The sequence below is a fragment of the Gymnogyps californianus genome, chromosome 4, assembly GCF_018139145.2.
Source record: "Gymnogyps californianus isolate 813 chromosome 4, ASM1813914v2, whole genome shotgun sequence".
Classification (NCBI taxonomy): Eukaryota; Metazoa; Chordata; class Aves; order Accipitriformes; family Cathartidae; genus Gymnogyps; species Gymnogyps californianus.
The window spans coordinates 53066178-53092395 of record NC_059474.1 but is presented as its reverse complement, the minus strand read 5'-3'; the positions used below and the strand labels follow the sequence as shown (position 1 = coordinate 53092395).

The 26218-nt window shown below is 37.3% G+C and overlaps 1 protein-coding gene across 2 annotated transcripts in view; it reads right to left on the bottom strand.

Annotated features, from left to right (window-relative positions):
- GRID2 (glutamate ionotropic receptor delta type subunit 2) overlaps window positions 1-26218 on the bottom strand; it is a 743870-nt gene that overhangs the window by 218950 nt on the left and 498702 nt on the right. For both annotated transcript variants that reach the window (XM_050895938.1, XM_050895939.1), the window contains 3 exons: window positions 20745-20798; window positions 12554-12727; window positions 7277-7438 (listed from right to left, as the gene is read on the bottom strand). In XM_050895938.1, the coding sequence (XP_050751895.1) occupies window positions 7277-7438; window positions 12554-12727; window positions 20745-20798 (390 nt within the window). The remainder of the gene's footprint in view (window positions 1-7276; window positions 7439-12553; window positions 12728-20744; window positions 20799-26218) is intronic.

The following is a 26218-nucleotide window of genomic DNA, read 5'->3' as shown; positions in this document are numbered from 1 at the left end:
AGTATGTACAAGAAAAAAAATCTGCCTCTGGTGTAAAACCATATGAAATGCATAGCTTTTCTTCAAAACAAAAGGCAAGAGTTTTGCAGTTGCGATTGCTCTTTGAGGTAAGAACCTTATTATTTGAACTGAAAAAACTGGAAAATAGACTCTCGCAATATAAACTAACTAGCTAAGCACATGAGCCTTGCTGAATCATGATTTTAAAAGCTCTATTCTCACATCTTCAGTTTGGAGAAAATCCAGGAAGGAGTACAAAATTTGCATCTCCATTGCAGATTAGTATGAACTAACAAAATGTTGTCATCTTTTTATAAAACATTAATATGATTATAATAAAAATAAGGAAGTTGATCGTTGAGATAATACCTTTAAAACTTACTAGAGACTACTAGAGACTAGTATAGTCAGGGACTAATACATAAATATTTAATGAAGTGCCATTTTCAGTTAAAAACAAGATAGTACTTTGTGTGTGTATCTATGTTTAATTTTTTTTTAATCTTTTCTATAATATTTACTTTTGGGATGAGATACTAGAATAAAAATAAAACAAAAAAAGGAAAAAACAACATCCTGATTAGGGGTACATCTGCACAGTCTTTTGCAGGAAGACTCCAAGTCATTTTGCCCTCGGTGAGAGCCAGCCAGGCAATTTTGATGCATGTCGCTATGGTTAACATGACATTGAGGTTACTTATCAGCTTGAGCACAATCCTGTAATAATCACACCTTCATGGCTTTTAGGTTGGGGTTAGCACGCCTCTGGCTGGCTCAGAGTAAAGACAGAGTGAGCTTGTCTTTATCTGCAAAGTCATTTGAACATATCCTTAAGTAAATAACTGAGTTTCACAAATATAAACCTTTTCTGCTAACTTAAATTTGACTACATCCTATTCATGAACCAGAAATAAAAACCTGTTCCACACACCTTTTTTCTCATATGGTCTCATCTGGCTTTTTGATTAATTAAGCCAGAATTTCATGGTACATGTGATGTAGAAATGCCTGCAAAGCAGCACAAATCTGCAAGGCTTGGGATGTCCATCTGACACCCGAAAGCCTCCATCTGGCTGACTTGCCCTCCCTGACAGCATACACCTGCCTAGTCCTGCACCACTCTGACCTCTTACCATGTACTGCTTTTATTATATTATACCTCATATTTCCTATATCACTTCCTAAAACTTTTTCCCCCACAACGTGAATTAAACCTGTGGGTCTGAGGTAGGTAAAGTATGAAAATTAAACTGTTATCAACCACCTGAACTGCACAGTGATTTCAAGTGAGCCACAAGGAAGGTCTGGAAAAAGGAAGGGAAAACTCCGGAACAAAATGATAAAATAAAGGAAATATTCAACAAAAAAAATTAAAATCTGTTAACACAGATGTTTTGTACAGCAGAAAGTGTTTTCCTTTTTTTCTTATTTTGTGACAAAGTAGTTTTAAATTGGGAGCTTTCAATATAGAAAAATAAAATGACTTTATTTTCCAGATTGAGAGTTCTCCCAATAATTTATGGGACATGAAGATAGAATCACATCTAAAATGTAACTGATTTTTTGAGAGTTGACACAGCAATTTAAAACGTTAATCAACTTTTTATTTTTTATAACCTTTGTACTTATTTGAGGAAATATGATTAAAAAAAGATCATTTGAAGAAGTATCTCACCTCAGTTACATTTGAAGTAATGAAATCCACTTTTTAAGAAAACACAGGATTCTTTGGAAATACACGGCCCCTAACATATAGTACAGGTTAACAGACTCACCTACCATATTTTGGAATTGAATCTCTATCCAAAACCATTGTGTAAGTTTATTTACCTTGATTTTTAAATGGCTGCAACTGTTGGGGCAAGATGCAAACTGTAAGTCTGTTAGCTATTTTTATTTGTCTGAAATCCAGCGGTAACCATAACAACAATTTTTCTCATTCATCTATTTTGGCAATTTTATCACGCTTTGAAAATTTCTCGTGTAAGAGTGTCTTTGATTAGAGCTTTCTTTCCTAGACTGTGTACATCTGGAAATAGTGTAATAAGAGCTCAGATTAGATGGGAATGCTCCTGGCTTAGAAAGGGCAGAGGCAGAAAGACAAAACAGTGAAGAACCACCCATATAATACCAACAACAATACTAAATCTGACAGGAAACTTCTTGGAGGTCCTGATGCCTCCTCCCTACCTGGGACCTACCTTGCTGGACCTGCAGGCCAGGCAATCCTGTTATTGCTCTCTGCTAGTCCTCATTGTCCCGCACAGCCTTTTTACAAGGCTTACACGAGCCTGTTTTATTGCTTAGGGCTAATGGAGTAGGACAGTGTATTGCCTAGGAAGAGTTTCAGGACAGTGCTCCAATTTTTCTGCATAGTCTTTCACAGTGTGGATCCCTCTAAAACACATGATTTATGGCGTGTGTTTTATCCCTCTGCTTAATGCATAGCGGAAGGAGATCACAGAGGAAATGGCCATCTGTATGACAGCTACTGAGCCAGTAACTTCCTGATGAGATTTTTCCAAGTTATTTTAGTGTTAATTATGATAATGCGTAAAAGTCAAAGAAATTTTTCATTTATTTAACTTACAGAAACAATGCTATTTGGGGAAAAATGAAGACACATTTATTATCTACTCTCTTAAATTCCTCTAAGGTTGGGCTGCAACCACGCAATTTCCTGACACATTCAAAACTGAAGAGTGAAATGTCAGTTGTTAGGACAAAAATGTTTTACTTATGTTTCTGATCACTGCTCTGGGCTTTGCAGAGCTGTTATAAAGCTTGGCAATATAGTTAAAGCCTACTTGAGTCCCATCTAGACTGGCAAGATAAACTACAGTTTATATATGCTTAGGCACTACTATAGTGTAAGCCCCTGAAGAAAGCACTATTTACCTAGCAGTCAGGACCTCACTCAGGAATGTCAGCTTGCCAGTCATCAATTATAAAATATTGTACTTGCTCTCACAGTTCCTGTTCAAACTTCCTCTTTTTTCCAAAATATGGTTATGCTCAGACACTACCTATTTTGCAATTAAGGAAAAAACTGTGGTTACAGGCAGAAAAAATGCTATAAACATTAAATAGGTGTTTCACATTTTATTCCTGAAAAAATCTGATATTGAAAACATCGTTGAGTTTTCAACTCAACACACCATTTTTAGCTGCTAGCAAAGAGAGTTTAATCTACCTGAAAAACAATTTGGCATCTTGTTTGCACGTCAGCGCTGAACATCACTGACATTGGTGAGACCAGAACTAGTTGACAATTCTACCTATGATTCATGAAACAGCATGAAGTATAGCTCATTTTCCACAAAGGAATAAGCTCTACATTGCTGCTAGCACGAAAAATTTGCTGGTTTTCAGCGAGCTAAACAAATATGACTGGGAAGAGATAAGGTAAATGTGAGAAAAGATATATACAGTAACTTGATGTTATTTTTCTGAGTTGATCCTCCATATAATCCTACTTACATTTATTCTCAGGCTATTCTGGAAGCTTAATTTTTCCAACAGTAAAATTATTTTCTAGTAATACTTATTTCTCTCACTGTGAAATAAACAAGTGAGCATGTGTTTGGGGATAGTTCCTATTACAGAAGTGAATTTAGAACTAATTGCTAGAGCTGGCCAAATTCATTAGAAGGATTGTATTTCCTGATGAATTTAACTATTTATTCAGTTCCAGAATGGGTAGAAACAAATATTAGATTTTAATAATTGTAGTGGGCTTAAAATGTTTTTTTAGGCTTTGTCCAATCAGCTGGAGTTGTTTGTAGAAATAGCGACACAGGAATCAAATGTTCAACTGTGAAAAGTAACAAATGACAATAGGGAATGATTCAGACAGCTATTTTGCCATTTCAAGAAATGTTTGAAACTCTAATTCCCCCTCATTCCCTACTCTTCCCTATTAGTTCGTTAATCATAAAGAAATTATTTACTGCCAGAGTTATCCTATTTTTAACAAGGGCTGCTGCAGGTAGAACACCAGCATCCCTTTCTCTTACTTTCTTCAGTGTGAAGCTTTATAGGGATTTCCCATCTCTTTTCTTATTTTCCCCTCCAGAAATCAGAGAGAGATTCCCACTGCAGCTAAAACACTGCCAGAGATTCCTGTTTCTGGATCTCTGATTCTAGAAGATAGATTTTTCTTCTAGAAAAGCTTCCTCTAGAACTAGTTTTTCCTGCTTTTTTAGCAGCAAGAGCTCAGTTGTGCGCAGCAGTAGATAGCAACATCACTTCCCCTTTGCTGCTGCCAGGAGAACAGCTACTTCAGTTGCTAGTCCTTTTCTAAGGCAGGCAGGCTGGAATTAGGCATCTCTTCCTTAACTCTTTCCCCACCACCACCATGCTTGGCTACAATGCGACACCCACTGAAACTACATTGAGGTGAGGGACAATCTGGGACAAGACAGTGATTCCAGCTCTGCGACACAGGTCGTTATGAAGGTAGAGTTAAAGTTGTGCAGAGGATGGAAGTTCTTTTTCCACGAGCATTTAAGAAATCTCAGAATGTATCTTCACCCTGAACTATAACAGTATCTTCTTATGATATTCCATTGTACACTACGTCTTTGAAACAGTGATGATTTCAAAATGAAAACGCAGAACCTTTTATTCAGAAACTGTTTAAATACCACATGGTAACTTTTTCCTGTTTTCTTTCAAAATTAAGGAAAACTGTTATGTTTTTGAGAAAAACTTTGTATTTCAGTTGGTTTTAGAGGATGTTCCAAGATGACAGGAGAGAAAAGATGTTTAAAGAAAAAAAACAAGATGGAAAATGGCAGCATTCTCAAGAAGAGAGATGAAGAGTTTTTTATTTTTCCTTTCATTACTTTTTAATTTTAGTGTTTTACAGATACCTCATCAGACATTCATCAATGTCAACTTTTTAATTTCAACAGTACACAGCTGTGATCCTGAAGTTCTTCTACATAAGTACTTTAGTGAAACAAAACGGAAAGTAGACCACAAAACTAAAGCAGAATTCCTCTTTCTTATGCAATTCCAGCTCTCAGCTGTAATCTTTAGCTTTCCTCTGCCTAGGAATTGAAATGGTAGACATACACACACATATAGAAAATTTCTGTATTTCATTTTGGATTAAATTTTGACTTTCAATTTTAGTATGTTACTTCTAGAAATTCATCTCTGTCAGCACAATGCAGTATAAGGAGTATTTGGATTATTCAGTTTACACTAGTAAAATGGCTTCTTATCAAAGCCGTCTCATTCAAATAGCAGCGAAAGTAACAGGATGCAAGCCTGGTTAGCTGCACACGTCAGGAATTTCCTTCGCATTTGATTCATTTTTTAGCAAGCTAACCACAACCCTGGAATTTCCACTTGCTCCTGCCTTCTTGAATGCTTTCATATTTCTCCTGGCCATTTCTCCTCATGTTTCAGGGTTAAGAGCTACATAAATTGATCTTCAACACAGTGCAGCTCTTCTGTGAAAGGTCACAGAAGGAGTTTGTTTTATTAATCACATCATTTTAGGAGGTGAGAATTGGAGGAAGATAAACTGGATAGCTAGGACGATGTGGCAAAGAAGGGAATAAACTCTGTTTGAGATGCAAAGAGATGAGATGATGGTAAGAAACAGCATAAAGGATGTTTATGTAGGAGAACAGGATCAGTCTCACATGCACAAACACCACAAGCAAGCAAATAATAGTAATGCAAAACAGTCAGCAGCCCTTTCCATGGTGGAGTACTTCTAAATTTAGAGATGTCAGTAGTGCTACCAGACTTCGCGTGAAACTCCAGCTCAGATAAGTAAATTCTAATTCTAAAGTGGAAGTGGGTATTTTGACTTTTCCGGCTCACGCATCCTATTTGGATTTGAGTAAGTAGAAATAGCTTTTAGTTTATTAATGAAAAAGTGTGCAATAGTATTTACAAAACGCAAGTTGAGAAGAAAAGTTCCAGAACCAGCCTTGCCTGAAACATAGCTTAAAATACATAGGACTGCCAAATGTGGATCTGAAATTGCTCTGATAGGTTAAGAGCAATACAGTTTAGAGTCCCTTAAAGCCATATCCAGCCCCTGAAATAAGAAATGTGTCCTGGATTATCCTTGCAGTCTCATGACTTCAAACTATTAGAATGAAAACTGAGGACAGCCACAAAGAAAGCCTTGAACTGTTATTTTGGAGCTAATGCAGATTGACCTGGGACTGGGGAAAAAATAAGCAGTGTTCAAAGGAGCCTTACATTTTGCCTTCATCATCGTAATTTCTGGTGTAATTAAAGACCTAATGCAGAACAGTAACTTATTGAAAGAACATTGTATTTTAAATTATTTTTTATGTCCTTTTAATGAAAGCCATAAATAAAGCACCTTTTTTAATTTTTTTTTTTTTTCCCTGCTGTCCTGGGTTGTTTTGTATTTACAATGTAGGCACTGCCAGCACTTTAAATATAAGTATACATTACCAGGAAGTACATGCAGACAAATGAGAAGGCAGTTTTATGAAAGACATCAATAACATAAGGAGACTGAACCAAATAACTTACAGGGAAGGGTAAACTACCAACCTATGCATATTTTGACTAAATACAGACCCAGAAGGCTGTGATAATTGTCTCTAAGTATGTGGAGGCTGTAAAGATCATGAAGAAAGGAAATAGCTAAGAAAAATATCTTTAAGACTTAAAAATATCTTTTAAAGACTTAAGAACACGTCTTGGGCATGAGCATGATTAAGGTATGAAATAATAATCACAGGGAAGCAGCGAGAGCTTAAGATTGGATAAAGCACTGTAGAGACTGTTATAGGGAACAGTTCTGCAATGGTAGGGTGTAGACTAGATGAGTTAGGGTTTTCCTCAGCCTCATTTCTATTATTTCACTATATTAATGTCAATAGCAGTGCAACAGCAAATTGCACAGAACATTACCCAAGTGTAATTCTGCAACCTTTTTTTTCTTTTACAAATAAAATAGTAAATTTCTCTGCTTTACCTCCTAACCTGTGACGCTTTTTCAATAGGATATTATTCGTACTTGAAAATTCTACTAGTTTGGTAGTTTTGGTAAACAAAGTCATTGACTCTTCATTTCAAATATGCTCATTATGACACGGAAAAAACCCAAACCCAATTAAAGACTATTTTCATTCAGAAACTGTAAATATACCAAAACTATTGCTTTGAAAAGACACTGCTGGTACTGGCAAGAATAGTACACACCTTAGAAGAAAATACTGCCTAATGCAAGTATTTTTGAAATTGAAGATGGGGAAATATAGGGAAAAGATACCTTCTTGATTGTTTCCAACATCGACCGTCCTCCTTGCCAGGGTTTAGAGTTCTTCCTGATGCAGGTGAGGCTGGCCATGCTGTGCCACTTCCTGTCCTCCAGCTTCTTATGAAAGGCATTTGCCAACAGGAGGACAGTGTCATATATATACAGGTTTGAAATCTGCAAAGACGTTAAAAGGTGAGTATTAGCATTATTATTTGTGGTCTCCTGCCAGCAGCCAGAATTTATCATTTGTTTTGCCTCATTCATAATCCTCTGGTAATTAAACAGCTTATTTGGTATTAAGAAGAAACTGTAAGAGTCAAGAAGTCATATCTTTGGCTCTGGTAAAAACTGAAGCTAGGGGCTGTCACACTACAAGTGATTTGCAGCAACAAACTACACATGTGAAGTACAGGCAGCCCAATCACTGGCACAGCTCCACTTGCAGGATTTAAAGCCCTACTCGTGCACGTAAACAGACTTTCTTTTATTTTTAACCAGTTGCCTGCAACTTTCAATTTTTCAGTCACCAGATATATAGACACCCTCAAATTCTCTTCAAGATTGTTTTGTTCTTTTGAAAAACAGAAACTCTGAAAACTTAAAATAAATCATTTCATTGTGGTTTTTGTTCCTGATTTTTGCAGTCGATTCTGATTGAGGTAATTTCTGGAATGAAACATGACCCAATGAAATCTTTCTCAGTGTGCAGTTGCACGTCGATTCTGCAATTTATAGTGTTTCCTGTCAGAGTATTTGGCAATGGGTGTTAATTCCTTGCAGGACGAAACTCTTACTGAGTAAATGTGTGTATGTTTCACTGTGAGTATAGTTACACACATATAGTGCGAGGAAGTTCCAGTTTGGCATGAAAGAGAGAACAGTTGAACTCAAGAAAAGAAATTACTTGTGTGCCAGTTCCACTTACCCATGTACTGTTTCTATATATGTACTTTTAAATGCACATAGTACAAAGTCAGATGTGAAAGATACAATTCAATGTAAAAGAACAGAAGCTCAGAATTCATGAATACTTCTGAAACAAGTAATTTACAACATAGCTTTATTTCAGTCATTTCTGTCCTCAAATGGCAGGAACATTTAAGTTACTAACAGCATCATAAAGAGAAACCTCAGCTCTCCTGAAGAGAGGTTCTCGGGAAGAGAAATAATGTTCAGAAATGAGAAGGACCTTTGGGAATATTATTTTTAGACAACCTATTTGTCATTTGAAGCCATGGAGTCTGAAGTTATTGAGGGAAACTCAGTTTCCTCAGCTGCACTATGAAGGGGGCTGTAGAGCATTCCTAGTGCCTGAAAACAAATTAGCCAGCAGCAATTTCCTAACTGAGGCAAGGTTGCTGGTTTTTTTCCTCCATCAGTCACAGATAAGCCAAAAGACATTTCCCAGATTTGTGAAATATGTTGACTGCTCTGTGTAAGGGTTTCTCCATACAGATGGTCTGCTCAAAACCTTAAAAGAAGGAGGAAGCTTACAATAGGAAAGTATGCCAACTTTGTGGAGAATGCCCCTATTCTCCCTCTTAAAAATATCCAAAGACTGGGAAAGTCCTGCAGCTATTGGGACGGGGTGTATGCCAAGGAAGGACAATAATGCTGATGATCTGAGACAATGACTAGCAGGTCCACACATCACCTTAAAAAAAAGGAAAAAAAAGAAAAAAAAAAAAGAATAGCCTCTCTTCCTGCCTAATTACTCCTTTCCATATAACCTATTTTTTATGTTTTTATTTTCTAATGTAAATTCCATCTTTATGCTGGCTTTGCCTGTATCATCTGCAATCTGCGCTGTACAGTTCTCACAGGAAGGTTTTGTGACAGACTCCTTCCCTGCCTAGCATCCAGGAAAGAGGTCGTCTTTCTCCTTACCTTGCCAGAATTTCCTGGGGCAATTTGCCTTCCACATTTTATTGAAGGAGTTCTAATGGTCTCTGCTTTCCCTCTTGATAAACTCCTGTGATCCTCTATTGCCTTTACAACTCTACATTGTTAGTACCACAAAAGCACAGAACTTATTTCCCTTTTTCTTTAAATGACAATGATCCTTCACTCTCTCTTTCTGGAAGACACTTCTTTATTCTTACTCGAGCTTCTCTTGTGACTCCAGTGGCTGTGAATATTTCCATTTCAGTATTCATCCAGGAACTAATTTACTTTCCACAGATGCACAGGCCAGGCATCACTGTGCATGACAGGATTAAAAGCATGGATTGAGGATCTGGGTTCAGATTAATCAAGCATTTTTAAAATAACTTGGATGATTTGTCTGCGTATTGTAAACCTACAAAGAATTCAAAGCATTTCAGCTAAAACCGTATTTCCCCAAAGAAGTCAGCACCACAAGGACTTTTGTTTGAGGGGGAGAGAAGGAATTATTACTATGCTGTGAGGCAAGTTTATTTCACATAAGCCTTTGCCAAAGGAAAAAAAAAAAACCTCTAGAGAGCACAGACAATAAGGTCACTAATGAGACTAAATTGGTACATGAAGGGCTACAGATGCCAAGTCATCATTTCCCAACAAAATGACATTGCTTTCAAGGTAGCTTCTGTAACCTAATGTCTTGGGAATAGAAGACTATTGTCACAGTTCATGAGGAAGGATGCACTCACTAATCTAAGAGTAATATAGCTGGGCCTTCATCAAGTATTATCAGGCCTCAGGAGTACAGAGTTCAGCAATTATTAAGCATTGTTATTCCTTCACTAATAGTTCAGCTTAACATTTACAGCAATCAATCACTGATAATGCAATGATAAAGACACTACGATTAATTTCTGCTTCTCAGAATCACCCTTTCCTGTCACTACCAGAAGAATGCTTCATTAGTAACTGTCCTGATGCACAGAGTGGGGCTGTAATTTAAAGTCACTTTACACTTTTATTCATTTTCCACATAAATTTACTGGGATATTTAATGCATTGCCTGGTATCCATTACTGATCTTTTATTTATTCCAAGTCTCTTAGACTAATGGCTGGACACTTGCATTACCAGGCAGTATCTAACTGCATAACCTCCTGTTGATGCAATTCAAAATTCAGATGTGATTTTTTGTTCCAGAGTGTAGAAGAAAGGTATTTAACAATCAGATTAAGTATGAGTGATTAATCTGGATTAACTGTGTTTATTTTATGTATACCTAGACTATTGCACACAGTTTTTAGACACAAGGGTTATGGTACTAAATACTTCTGTGAATCCAGTTTTTAACTTCCTGCCTCCAAAATGATACAAATTTATAGAAGTTGTTGTTTCGACTAGGGCAATCCCAGAGACAAAATGAGAGATCTTCACCAAAATATTTTTCATTTTTTTAATAAAGATGCTGAAAAAAAATTAATTATTCACACAGACTTTAGGGGGAGTAATTCAGAAAAAGTAAATCAAGAAATCCACCCTTATAATTTCCAGAGAATATTTCTGATTAGTCACACTTCAATGGCATAAAAAAAAGCATTAGAAATTTCTATTCATAAACTGTTCCAACTCTCCACTGGAACAGAAGTTAATTTATAATATTGTTGGGGAGAACAAAGAAACAGCAAACAAACCCCACAGCTACTCAAAGGTCTGTGCATCGTATGAAGACACAGGGGAAACTGTCAGAGTTTTTCTTCCTTTCATTTTTTACTGTTGTCTCACTCAGCTACTAATGAAGTGCAGCCATCTCGGGGAAAGCATGAAAAAAGCAACTCAACTGTGCAGAACAGTTAAACCAGTCAAGCTTCCATCATTCCTTTGAACCAAAACATTATGAAAGCCTTCAATAGGAATATTACAGCTCTCCAAGCTACAGGTTGATCAAGAAGCACAGGTTAAGGTATAAGGTCCAATCTAATACATTAAATGGAATTTGCCAATTTGTAGAGAATAAACTTTGATTTCTAGAACTTTTCTTTCCTAGAGTCAGTTCACTGTTGAAGTAAAAAATGAAATGAAAGTGAAGTTGAAGAGAAAAATAAATCAAAACGTGAAGCCTCCCATTTATACACAATTCTTGTTTTCCACCTTACTGTAGTTAGTACCTTTGTTCATGAAAACTGCCCTTCGCAATCTCTAGCAGCTGCACGTAATCACACCCTCAGTTTTTATGCATTATCCATACACTACCAAAGTTCCCTCTAGGACCATGCTGCCATAACAGAACGGCGCAACCTAAAGAATTTTCACAGTTCCTAAATAGCCTCTGGAGATATCCTATGCGTCTATTGACCTTACAGAGTCCTGTTTATTTTAAGAACTCTAATAGGATTCACTGTGCAGTGTGCTACAGCCAAAGTTTTTCATGTCATCAATAGCTGCTTACTGGCTGCTTTGTGAACAGTAAGTGAGGCAAAGGCTCTTATAGGTAACCTGAAACAGGGCAAGACCACCCACACTTCTCCTTTTCCCCTTACATATTTTTGTTTTAAGCAAGGACATTCTTCAACACCTCCCTATTTCTCTCCCATTGTTTTCTCTCACTCCTTCCTTTCAGCATCACAAGACGACTGCTCCTTGCTGCTAAGTCAGATATGCTCCTCCTGCACAGCTGCCAATGCGGTCATCTTTCCACAACTTCATAAATGACCACACAAAAAACCCCCTAATAGTAAAATCAACATCTTAAGCCAATTTCACACTCCTGATTTTCCATAGCTTTGTCATGACGAAGCCTAACCAGATATACAAGAGAGAGAGAGGACTTGCCCTTGGAAAAAATATGCGAAGTCAGGAGGACAGTGACCATGATCCTGTTGCTGATTTCATGTGGTAGGAAGGCTCTTATAGTTTAATTGTGATTTCTAATTAATAACACTGAAAATAAGGCCTCTTGGAACATAGGCATAGATTTAGGTGCGTACACCAAGACGCTTGAAACAGATGATGCAGGTACTCCCCAGGAAGTGCCTTCCTATTGACAACACATTTGAGGCTTAGAGAAGCACGGCAACTCAGGAGACATTGGCTATGGGGAGGAAATTCTTCTTGGTGAGATGACAAAAACCAAAATTTAGCAGGGCAACAAACATCTACCCCACTGCCTGGAGATCAGGTGACTTTTTTGGACTTTTTTCTCAATTGCTGTGGAGCAGGTGAGTTGTTCTTGTCTATCAGTCACACTCTCCCCCCGCCCAAGTATTTTCTTGTCATGCCATGAGCCATTAAAATACACGTCAGAAAAAACATGAAAAATAAACATTAAATTACACTAAGCTCCTGGGGAAAAACCTTGAACTTATCTAGAAAGACAGTTCCCAGGTGGGAATAGACTGGTATATGAACTACCTCCATGCTTTGGGAGAAAGGGTCCTTCGGATCACACAGTGATGAAGATATTCTGTGGTTGCCACGGAAACAGCGCTGACTTATGTTTTGGGGGACTGGAAATGTCTGTCGAATAATTGTTAACCTTCCAATTGACCTTCTCACCAGCTCCTGCACATCCACATCATTTATTTCCTGGAAGATAAGGCAAGGGAGAGAATATGCATAAAAGTTAAAACAGAGAAATGTTACCACCAGATTATAAACAAAAAATAAACTGAGAGGACCAAGAGGTGTGTGATTGCTACACAGCTATTGTCAAGCTCTGCCATAGCCTCAAAAAGAACGTATGCATGCTCATTAAAACAAGTGACATACCACTCTTACAATAATTGCAAAAGTTTAAAATGTACTGTGCCCAAACCTCACCGAATCTTTGTAGATGTAACTGGGCTTAGTTGTCTCATTTTGGTTTTTGTCTCCCTCTCCTTTTACCTTTGATCTTTTAGTTAAAAGTGTTTCATGGCATCCTTGGCAGATAATGTGTAAATCAGTAGGAAGTCATACCATGATGTATTTCTAAGTGTAACATTACTTAGGAGCTGTGAAGGTACAGACAATTATTCAGGCCTTAAGTGTTCATTTCCTGGAAACAGAATATCAAGAACCTATAAACAATGTGCAAGTTAGCAAACATCATTTACCAAAAGGGCAAAGAAAATGCATTAGAACATTCTAGGTGTGTATGTGCTTCTTTATAGCAAGATCTAATTTAAAACCAACTTTTTACTCCACAGGGTACCTATTAAGACTTACAGCTGAACACTCAGCTCTACGGACACACACTTTAAAGAAAAAAATAACTAGGTAAATACATCAATATGTGAAATATTAAGCTTAAAATATTAACTTTAAGGCAGGTTAGGGAAACCAGAAAAACAGTTCTTTACACAGTATAAATTCCTGCAGTTTGGGAACATGGTGTTTTACACCACTGAATGATGCGGCCCTCGGGGAACATGGAGGGAGAGGAGCGTAGGCTCACAAGCAACAGCAACTGACTCCAACCTTCACGTAAGAACTTGAACTTTAGTTAAACAAGGGCTTTTTCTGACAACTCAGATAGGGTCAGCTGGTAGCTTTCAAGGCAATTCTGTGTCTGTATTTTTCTGTAAAGCAGAAGAAATAGTCTACAAAATTGCTCAATTTTTTTAACTAGAATCCGTTTTTCATGATGCTGAACTGTTTGTCCATAATCTGTCTTAATTACAGCAGCTGACGCCCCAAACTTTCCAGACGTTTGAATTTGCGGATACCCCCCTCCGGTAAGGGAGGTGCTTGAGGAGCTGCTATTAGCAGCCTGCATTTAACATACCCTTGCACACAGCCACAGTTTATTGAATATTTCTGATTCTCATTTGTCTATTTATAGCTTTTCATTTTTTAAAAGATACAGTACATCTGTACTGTTATACTTGTAACTAAACACCATCATCATTTTTGCCTCTAGCTTCCTGATCTATACCCATAATCAAGAACTTAGAAGACACCAGGAGATGGACTTGAACTCAAATTACAGAATCTTTCTTGTGAAAAGGAAGCCAAGCTTTTTGAAAAAGCTACTCTTTAAATGTTAAGACAACTATCCGGGTAATTTTGGCGCTTTTTTTTTGTGGAGCTTCAGGTAACATTATTTAAATTAATTATTTTGAAGCAACTTCTTTGGACATACTGGTATTTGTTTATTTCCTTTAAATTTTGGAAGAAAAATACATGAGATGTAAATTTTAACTCCTACTGTCTTGACTACAGTAAAAGTATTTTATTCGTCTTCACAGATTATCTTAGTTTCTGAATTCATCTGTTATTAATGTTCTTTATGAAACACAGATTTTTCTGCAAACAAAAATAACACATGGCATCAGCTGTGTCCAGTGTAATATCTTGCATTTCTGGTCGATTAATTCTTAATGTACCACAGATAATGGTTTCTCTCAGCTTAAGATGACGTGTTTTCATTTAGTCTGTATCATTTCACTAGCTGCAAGGTGAAAAAAAAATAAAATGCTGTTTTAGCAAAATGCATGTAATTTTTTTTATAATACTTTCAATATAATCAGAAAAGAGAGCTCAAGAAACTTATCTTGATTTTAAACTATATCCTTTCTCAGAGGATTTAAAAAAGTTTGCCTGGTTTATTATACACTGTGCCGAAACTGTAACAGCAAGACTATTAGACTCGTTCTAATAATGTAAAAACTGATACCTGCATGGCCTCATTATATTGCTGAATAATACTTTAAAAGAGATTTTGACTTTCAGCTGCTGAAACATTTATCTTTTCTGTCTCAAAAGTGTATTTATTTTTTCTGTATTCAGCAATTTTTGGTGCATTTTAATTAGAGTGTTCTCATTTTAACCTTTAGGTTACTGTCTCGTATTTTTACACATCACTTGGGAACTAATAACAGAATCCAAACACCAAAGAGATTTTTGTATGGTTGCCAAGGAGGTATATACATCAATAGATTAATGACAGCTATTATTTTAAATGCTGTGAATTCCACTGATTATATCATAAATTCAGATTTTAGGTTAACAACAAAGCAATGCCATGCAAACCCAAATTCAGCTTTAGTAATTGTCTATATATTTCTTTGTCATTTTTTTAATACTTGGCATTGACTGAGTGACGAGCCTTTTACATAATGATTCTCGAATATCATCTCTCATTCTTGAATTTTGGATCTGACTTAAGAAAACTATATAAAGCAACTATTGTATGAGAGGAAACAATTTTCATTTGCACTTCAGAGGATACAGTATAATGATATAAGGACGGCAGATGATCTGTTATACAAGCACCGAATGTCAAAAAAATTTACAAAGTTGGCCAAGTTGAACTGATTTGGCACCTGTATAAATTTAGGCTAGGTTATGTGGGGTTTTTTTTGGAAAAATCAGGAGTTCAATATATAGTTCCAAACCTTTCTTTTGTTAGTCTGAACTTGGAATAAAGGGAAGGCTGTCCTATTTCAGATGGAACAAGGACAAAATTAGATGTACATTTCATCCGAGTAGGCAAATAAATAAGGAAAGAAATGTTATTTTAAATTGATAGCTCTTTATAGGTGAATTAGGAAAAGGAAACTGAAGAGGATCACCTCAACATATCAGGCAGAGACTCCAGTGGGAAGCAAGACTATATACTGGACACCTAATATACATTGCCATTCTGCTTTGTATCATTATTTTAAGATAAGCAATCTAGGCAGAGACTCACTATTCACCACAGAGCAACTGCATCAGTAGTGAGAGACATGGAGGGAAAGAACTTATTCACATGCTCCTGTAATAAGCACCAAACAAAGGCAGCGATACCTTTTCTTATGGAAACATCTTAACTTAGGGCCAAGAAGTATTTATCATATACTGGGCATGCCCTATTTTCCAGTGCATGCCATGTGTTCATCATATCCTTCATGACACTCTGAGAGGAGAGTGTTTCTTCCTTCTCCAAAAGCCAGCAGCAGTGAGCAGGGGGCAGAGCGGGAAAGGGTGGCCACTGCACACCCCCCTTGAGGCCTCTGGGCTGCCACTGCCCATGCCACAGCATACTTGTGCTATGCCCTTCCTGAATTTCTCAGCACTTCCCGAAGAGGAGTAGTTGAGGGGAAGACATAACTAGATGAAGCTCCAAGACAAGTAAAGGGAGATCTTGAACTGCATAATCATTTGCTCCATTATATCTCCCTTAGGTTTCTTAGGTTCTGGGGAGGATGATGAAAAAGAGAAAATTGACAGGACAAGGAGAAATCAAATTTTAGCTTTCACAGAGAAAAAAAATCCAAGAGTTTGGAAAAAGCAGGGCTCTGTCAGTCTGTCCATGGGCTCTCACTTGTCTGAAAAAAAGAGCTGGCAACTTGGTCACCAACCTGTACGAAAGAGGGTGGCATTTCACACCTGATCTGCCATCCCCAATGTTCAAATGAACCTCTAATGCTACTATTAATCAATTATCCATATTAAAATGTAGAATTATGTGAGCTCCTGCAACTGAGCTGTGATTTTAGGACCTGATCTAGCTGCTCGAGCTTAAAACATAGTCATGCTCTATTCTTTTCATGATGAAGTGCATTGGGCTGAAACACAATGCAACAAGCTGAATGCATCAGCCAAGGACCAGCCCTCTCCGAGGAAAAACATGTGTTCATCTGAAAGTAGCCTTTGAATACAACCTTGTGGGTCCCCCAGTCCTCTCTTGTGCTATGATGGGCAAACCTGTTGGGTCTTTTTCCATAAACTGTTCTTTAAAAGAGTTTGGGGTTTTTTTCATTCTTTCCTCAAAGAAGGAGTGTTTCCAGACTCTGATGTCTCTGGTAATTAGAAACCTTCTACGAACTTTTGCCCTCAATTTATTCATGGGCAGTTTGAACTCATTTGTTCTTGTGCCAACCTTGTCCTCTAGCCCTTGACAACGATGCATTTATTCACACTCTGTATGTGTTTATAAACAGAGAGCATATCCTCTTGCAGTCTTTGTTTTCATAGACTAATCAGACCTTTTCAGTCTCTTCTCACACAAATCAGCTCTTCTGTGCACCCATTTCATTCTAATTTTAATAGAGCTGGTCATAAATGTGCACATTATTGCAGATGAAATCCAACCAATCCTTTGTACAGTAGCATTAATATTATCACCTCCTGTATGGTAACTGTAGGCAGTGAAAAGTGTTTTGGGCTGTCCTTGAGTAAACAATAGTAATACAGAACTAGTGGCAGCCTTGGGCGGAGTAAGATGACCCTGAATGTTTTAACAAAGGAAAATGCTTGAGACACATATGGATTTAAAATTTAAAAAGGACATTTCTTTCATTTAAAAAGAGCAAAAGAAAGAAAAGTGATGAAAATCATACAAATGCTCCTTCTTCAGTTCCATTAAAAAAAAAAATCTAAGCTTACTGTACACTTGTGATTTAAGAGTCATAGAAGAAATATAATCTTACTATCCTGGGCTTTTTGAGGTTATATTTACTACTGGGCAGAGGAAAGGAAGCAAGCAGAGACAGACAGACAGAGGGAAAGAGAATGTGAGAAATCCATTCTCACATTTTGTTAAGGCGTATTTGATCATGACTACATTCAAATCTATGACTCCTGCAAGCTTTAAATAAAGAATTGCACCATCTGCTTTAAGGCCCTGAAGAAACAGGAACATTTATTTCGAGTGTGTTTCCTCAGCTGACTGCACTGATCAAGAGAGATTTGTATTATTTGCAAAGGACTAATACAATGTATTATGCTTTAGCAAATTATGAATCCTTTCATTTTATGGGAACAATCCCCCCTCCTCCCACACATGCATTTCCCTTATGATACACAGTCTTCAAGCAAATTTGCTGTATTACATAAAATAGCAACTAATGGGACAATAAAAATTAAGGAACTCTTTCCAGGCATTATAGCATTTAAACCGAGCAATTAAAATAACAGATGTTACCTCACAAAGCCTAAGCAGATTCCTGATCACAAAACTGAAGGTGGTATTTCCTTTTGTATTACTATACTCGGTAAGTGTGTTGTATCCCCTTGGCACAGTGATGGAAAAGGAAGGATAATTCCAGCTTATTTTGGTATCTCAATGCAAGGAATTATTTGAATCATGTGTGCATTTTGCAAAACAATGCATTTTCACTGTAATAGATCATCTTAGAATTTCAAATTAGGAGGCCAGAGAAGCAGTGTTACAGTTACTTAGTTGACAGTCTGATTTAGCCAATACAGGCACGCAAACACAGATGTCTAAGTTGTCTAAGATGTCACAAAAGATTCATGTAAGCAACAAAACAGGCAGAGCTCTGAGATCATTTCACAGTCATATGGAAGTACTGCGGTCATCAACAGTTAATGGACAACCATATCAAATGGACTTGGATATGAAGATAGCTATTTTACATACCACACAGTAAGGGGCTCGTAAATTACCGCATTTCCAAATCTTGCACTACCAAAGTGGAGGCATTGTGATCTCATTACTGAGCTGGTAAAATGTTGCAATAAGCAAGTAATGTTATGCAACATTCGTCTTTCACGAAATATTTAAATTTCTGTTGTAATTTGAACATAGTGATAAGGAAAAACAGGGCAAAACATGATTCTTTCCATATCATTATCTACAAATCTTATTTATTGTTAATCTGATTTTTGTTTCTGCAAAATACTGAGATTGTTAGCACAAACAAGCAGCGCTTGAAAGTAAGTTACTTAAGTGGGAATATGGATTTAGGTCCAGAAGCAGATTAAACTGAGACGGCATTAAATATGTTCACCTTTAAAACTGACAGCAGGAATGACTGAATGAGATACAGAGATTTTAATGACTATGGTTTACAGTACAGTTTGTCAGAATGAACTTAATCACAGCTTTCACCCATTTCACACACAAGACTATAAAACTAAGAAGGGACGATGTACGTTTCTCTGCGTACATCATTCAGCTCTCCTAGCTGTTGGGACTGCAGCCCAGAGAAAGAGTTTTGGAGCGGAGAAGGCAGTTGAGTGGTAACTACTTCGATCACTCTGCTGTTTAATCTGCTGCAATGTGCAAACAACAATGCTCAGAAAGCAGACTTTTTTCCACAGAGACACTAATTTCTGAATAAAAAGCAAAGAGAAAGCATGTACACTAGGAATGGATCACCAGTTTTATTTTGCTTTTTGAGGGTGGAGGAGCTGACACAGCTAAAAGCAACCACCTTCTTTTGAACTTTCCAATTCAAATAACATTTAAAATTAAAAACCAGTGACAGTGTCTTTAACTTGAACAGCAAGCCAATATCTGGGCTCCGCCCGAGAAAATGTCATCTAATCTATTGATGCAGAGGTTAATGGTGGACTACTTTAGATTTAGGTAATGCTCTTTTTAAAATAATAAGTGTTAACTCTGAAGAGTAGAGATGAACACTCTACTTCAAGATTCCACTCACTACAAGTGAATTCTAGTTTAATCTGACAGGAAAAAGAAAACACGTATGTTGTTCACATGACTGTCTGTAGCTTAAAGCTGGGTTCTCAACCAGCAAGGTCCCATTCAGTGCTGGAAAACACACACATTACTGGTCAGGAGCAATGCAGGGCCCAAACCAATAATTTCTGCTGGGTAGTCTTCACAGCACTTTCTGAGGCATAATTTTCTCCAGGGAAAACTGGCTACAAATCCACTGGTTTAAATGAGTAGGCCAAAGTACAATCCCACTGCAACAACATTATACTTTACTATAACTTTGAAAAAAAATGCTTAGGATTAAATTACCTCACCATTAGCACACTGTACTAATGAAAATCTAGTAAGTATGAAAACAGAAGTGCACAGTAAATCCAGAGAGTAGACCTGGAATTTACAAACAATATCTCCAGGCAATCTTTTAACCTGAGAATATACAGAAGTCACACGACCTGTGTATCACTCTGGGAGAGTTATCTCCCCAGGAAATTCAGCCATTCTGGACCTAAGTTGCTTTTCATAAACAAAAGAAAAATCTGAATGTTGTCAAATCTAAGAACAACTGCATTGTTCAATGCTTTATATGCAAAGCTACTTCACATATTGACTTGTCATATTTTAGCTGACAAGCATTCATGGATGAACCTATTTCACAGCTTAAAAATAGGATCTCAATTTAACTTACTTCCTTTTTTTCCTTCATGAAGTCCACCAAAAAGTCTCCCACTAATATCAGTAGGTTTGGGTATCAACCATAACTTAATTCTAGTGGAATTCTTAAAGGAAAGGGAAAGATGGGATTCTATTATTATTATTATTTTTATTATTAAGAAAAGTCATTAAAACATAAATGAAAAACAAGCTCTCCACTACGAAAGATTACATCTGAAAAGAGACCTTAAAAACATCCTCTAAAACCAGTCAGCTCAAGTCCAATGTGAAATTTCAAGATACCCAGAAGGAAAGAGGTTTTTTCATTTTATTTTCCATTTATTAATTCAAGGACTTCTGTTTAAAATCGGCAAGACAAAACAGAGAAGTCCAAGAACTTGTCATTCTATTTTTATTAAGCAACATCCACTCCTCCAGCATGCCTGAACTTTGTCGTAGCTACTGCTTCCTGTTGGCAAAGTCAAGATCAGCATGAATATTGTCAGTAAGCCTGAAAACAAGATTCATGGTTCACAACAATGTTCACTTGACAGTTACCTCATTTATAATGATCCAGTGACAGTCAAAAGCAACCAAATTAGTCTCCACGACCTGAAACAGAGAACAAACCAGCTATCAGTCAGCTTGCTTGTGAAAGCCAGAAAAAAAATTAAATGAATGCTCTCTGCAAATGACAAAACCCAAAGCACATGCTTTCGAAGACCTTTGTTATTCAACTGAGGATAGAGAACCTTCAGCAAAATTCTGCAGAAGCATTTGTGTTATTGTTTGACTGCTAATTAAACTTGTAAAAAACCATTTCATTGCTGGCATCACAGAAAAGAATATGTTTCGGTTGATTGAGGAGAAAATGAAATCGTTTTTGCCTTAATATTATGTGTTGAGAGGGAACAACAGAGAGGAAGGCAGAAAATGAATATCAAGTAACTCTTGTCAGATTTCTGTAGCTCCTGCCTCTAAGGCCTTTCCAGTGTACACCAACCCTGGAAGCCTGTGAATTAAAAACACCAAACCAAACCCAAACCAAAAAACCCCACACCATAAATACTGGGGGTTCATAGAAATGAAAAAAGCAGGGAGGAAAGGGTTCTCTTGAGAAAGAGGGCTGTCACAGGGATGATGAATGACGGCCTGTCCCAGGCTCCATGCACAGAGGGCCTCTAATCCTCCTCTCATGCATCTTCTCCTTTCCTTTGCTGAAAATTATTCCAGGAGCAGCCTCTGTGCTGGACTGAAAACATACTTCCTAACTCATCTTTCACTCAGCTCTATTCTTTCCCTCCCTGAATCCACTACACTTTTGTGGTGAGTCATGTTTGATTCACCTTCACAGTGAAAACAGAGGGAAAAAATTACATTTGGTCTACTTTCATTAGCTAGGAAAAAATCATCGACAGGAGGGAGGCCAGAAACAAACTATAGAAAAGGCTGGACACCTTTACGTTTTTTTCCTAAATGAAACTGAATTAGCATTGACACTGAAATAGTTTTAAAACCAAATTAATGCCATTTTATTTGTATAATCACCACGCTCATCCTGATTCACAATTCAAAACTACTGGATACTTAAAACTGTGTTGAATCCCAGAAAAAAAACAAAGACAAAAATTGAAACAAGGCTTGGAACTTACACTGTTTTAACATTCAAATAGATGACTAGTGCTAGGCTGTTATTACTTGGACTAGTGCACAGCAGTCATGTTTGGCTTCTAATGATGACCAACACAAATAGTGGTTGCCAAGGATGATTGCAATTTATACTGTGCCATATCCAAAGGAGAACAATTTAACTGGCCACAAATCTTAAGAGCAGCAAAAGACCCCATACTGATAACCTTCATTATTAATTCAAAGTCCATTAGAATTGGAGTCACTGCTTATTTACTAGAATGACAGGCAAGATTGGAAATTCTGATCTGGAGAGACTGGGAAAAAAAAGCAAGAGCAGCAGTATATGAATTGACTTCTTATTTGAAACTCTCACAGCACCAAGAAGAAATGAGGGGAAATGAAAACCACAGCTGCTAATGTGCTCCTGGAAAATTTCAATATTATTAGCAGTGGAGTCAGGGTCCTCACTTTACGTGGAATTTAGACTCACTACTCTTTCTCTGTGGTGACAACAGTATATTTTGTCATTTTGCTTTGACATTTTTCTTGCATTCTCCACAGTAGGCATCCACACACCACATATAAAGGAACAGGATAGAAACTGAATAACTAAGTGATGGGAGGCATCACAACGGGCTCAGCCAGGATGCTTGAACGGGAGCATGGCTGTTCTAATCAGATCTCTCATATCAAACCAGTTGGAAGAGAAACACATCCAGGAACAGAGAAAGGTTAAAAACGGACAGAATGGTAACAAAGTTCTCAAGGGAGCATTTGCTCCTTATATAAAGTTTCCAAGCATAGAAAGTTTATGCAATTCGCAACATAAGCAATGCCATTTAAATTTTCCATAAGACAAAACAAATCAACACCTTACTGAAGCAGGAACAATTCTGCTAGTCAATCTACATATATTTCTGCCGAAAGCAAGCAGAATTATTAAAAAAAAAAAAAGCAGCACATCTGACATATTTTCTGGTTTCTTGTCAAGTTTCTGGCAACCTTGTCTCTCCTAACTTCTGGCTCCAGGATGTCCTGCCAGGAATGTCTGCCCTGCCCTAACTACTTTGCTCAAGATGAGGTCTCCTGAGGCTCCTGTGGCTCCGAGGCAGCCTGCCAGAGAGACGCCCTCGGAGTCAAGGCTCCCAGTGGTGTTAGGGGAATAACAATGATAATTATGTTCCACAAAGGGCTCCTAAGCTCTTTCTCTGCTTCAAAATGGCAGTCAACCGAAACTTCAGAATGAAGGAATCCACAAAAGGAAAATTCACATTTTCTGTTCAGTTTTTAATAACACAGTAAAAGTGGGGTTGATCACTTCTTCGTGCCTGAAGCTTAGGCTGATCAGATTTTAATGCACTTCATCTTCCATTAAAACTTTGGTTTCAGTTCATTTAGTTTCTTTATAAATACTTGGTTCTGTGTATCTACTTTGCCTAGGCTCTCAAATTTCAATTAGACAAGGCCTTTTCAACAGAGTATGGTTCTAAGTGTCACTGTTTTCGTTATGTACAGCTCACAGACCACTTAAGCCAGACTCTGGAAGAGGCTTACTGGTCTCACAAGTCACTCGTTATTTCAAACAGCTCAGGCTACCTGTGACAGATTTATTCACAACTTGCAAATAATAAGATGAAATGCATCCATTTTTTAGTTACAGTTGAAACTCCTCAGCAGAAAGATCATGTTTTATCCATTAAAGTGTATGCATTCATGAATATACTTAATATTAAAGCCATTTTCAAAAAGCTTATGTCAAATTGAGATGAACTTGCAATGTACTCAGAGACACTCAAACTAATATATTCTAAGTGCAGATGGGCTACGAATAGCCCTTGATTTAAGAAATCACTTTCCCTTTCATTCTACCAGAAGCTGCTTTTTGGCATTTTCCTTAGCCCATCCACCCAAAGGTTGTTCTAGTATTGACAGTGGTTGCTTAAAAAGATGATGAGATGATGGATGAGGCCCTGAGAAAGTTGCTAGCGTTTTTTTTTTTTTTTTTTACATTTTATTTTATTTGATGAAATACAGATTTACATCTAAACTGGGACTCAGCATTAGACTGGAATTTCAAGGCCATCTTTTCATCCTTGAGTCATTTGGTCTTACCTGATGAAATCCCAGCCCCACTGATACCACTCACAAAAGAGCTGTCCATTTCAGCAGGATCAGGATGCTGCATCTCAATCCCTCACCTCTGAACATCTCTTCTCCCAGTATGGCCTATATTGTCCATTTAATTGACGTTAAAGTTGGGCAGTGCAAATTCTGACTGTGTCTGTATGAATTGCAGGGCACTATACTATTATCATCATCATTAATAACCTTCCAATATTTTCCAGTTATTGTGCTTCTTACGTTTTTCAGTGTGGAAGAATGCATAGACACATCTACTGTTTTACAGAAAACAAATAAATACAATACTATGTAAACCTTCAGTTTTGATGCTTGAAGGAAAAGGTTGTTCAACCTTAAAGTTTTCTTCAAACACTAACAGTAATCATATGCATAATCTCACAATCAGAAAATTCTCTCGATCAGCAGTTATTAAGCACAAGTTTACAAGTTCGAGATTATATTAAATCAGTTTAAAAAAACCCAAAAAACTAAAGCCAGCAGCAACACAACCTAGATCCAATTATCCGTCAGTAAAACAGTCATTACTTGGACACAGCAAGCCTTAACAGTCATGACACAATGTTCCACAATGCCCTTGTCTATCTACTAAGTTTGCTGTTTTGTTTACTTGAAAAAAACACTGCATTTTCACTTGGAAGGGATGATGACAAATAAGATTAAAGTAAAAAAACCAAAAGAGCATGGCTGGTTCTGCTTAAAATTGATCATAACCTAAAAGCAGATATAACACAGCTTCAATAGAAGTATATAATGCAGTTGTGTAGAAGGTTTCTATGACTAATATGTTCAGAAAGTTAAAACACGTATTTGTTATCCGAGTGACGATGAACTTCTGGTTGAAATTCACATCTGCATGCACATCAAGTGAGCTGGCATGAACTTGTGTTCTATGCCAGGGAATAACGACCATACAAAATAATGCTTGCAAAGGCATGAGGGCAGTAATGAAAAAGAAATCTGATATCCTGTATATTAGAAGCAATAAAAAAATTTGATGGGTGTGTAGGAGGTAGGGGCTTCAAGACCCCAAGTGTTTGAATACAATGCAAGTTTCAGATTCATCTGTTGGTTCTGCTGGTTCTGTGACAGGAAGCAGCACTGTGCACTCCTGAAAGGCAAGGGACATATTGGAAATTTCCATACAAGACAAAAGGCAGGTGAACATATTTTTTATGCAGCTCACCTCTTAAGCTAAAACTGAGAAAAACTAGAGTGTGCATTCATAATGAGGGCTGAACACCAAAATCCTATACAGATATTAAATGGAGGAGAGTTGACTCTTTCCAAAACAAAGAAAACCATGCACATATTTGATGAATTTTCTTTTCACACTTCCTCTAGGGGAAATCATACAAGAATTCAGCTGTGGGTTACTAAACACACAAAGCTATACTCAATGCAGAAAGCTCTCTAAAGCTAAACATAGCTGCTAGCTGGGAGAGTATTAAGAGACTATCATATATGCCTACCCTGGTCTTACTGCTCCCTCAGGCATTCGCTTACGGACACCTTTGGAGATCAGACACTGAAACAGTCTTCGGTCTAACCCAAGATGGCTGCTTTCATGCTTCCAAATATATTTTGATTTCTTAACTCTGATGAATCATACCAGCAGTAGCTAAAAGAACCAGAAACTTATTAATTCTGTATCAAGTGTTGTGCAGTTCAGACTGTTTTTATTTACTGAAAGCGTAAATATTTGAAATAATACTAAAAAAGCATTTTGTGCTGTTGAGATGGCATTTCTGCTGTGCCATCGACTACCTTCACGGTGCAGGAACATACATAAGCAGATGAACTCCAGTATAAACTGGGGAGCTGCGTCCTTGCAGTCTAATGCCCATAGCAACTCACACATTCCTGTCTCACCAAACTAAATCAGTGTCAGAGAACAGGAAGAGGACAGCCAATACAGCCAACAACTTCAGAGAATGATTTTTCTGAATTTAGCATTTCTTCATCTGTAGGCTGTTAGTATTCAGTTATTTTTAATGCCATATCACATAATTCTCTAGTACTAAGAATCAAAGCAGCAAGTTAGCAGGCCAGTTCTCAAATAGACTTCATGAAATTGTGGAAAAACTGAAAAAGAAATTCACTCTTTACCCACTCAGCCACTTCTCAGACTCAGTGAACTCAGAGAGTTCACACCGGAGTATTTGAAAACATTGTGTCATTAGTTGCATAAATCCTGCAGCAAAGGATACAGCCCATCGAGTACGCAGTGCCATTCATACACAGTCATAGAAATCCACCGC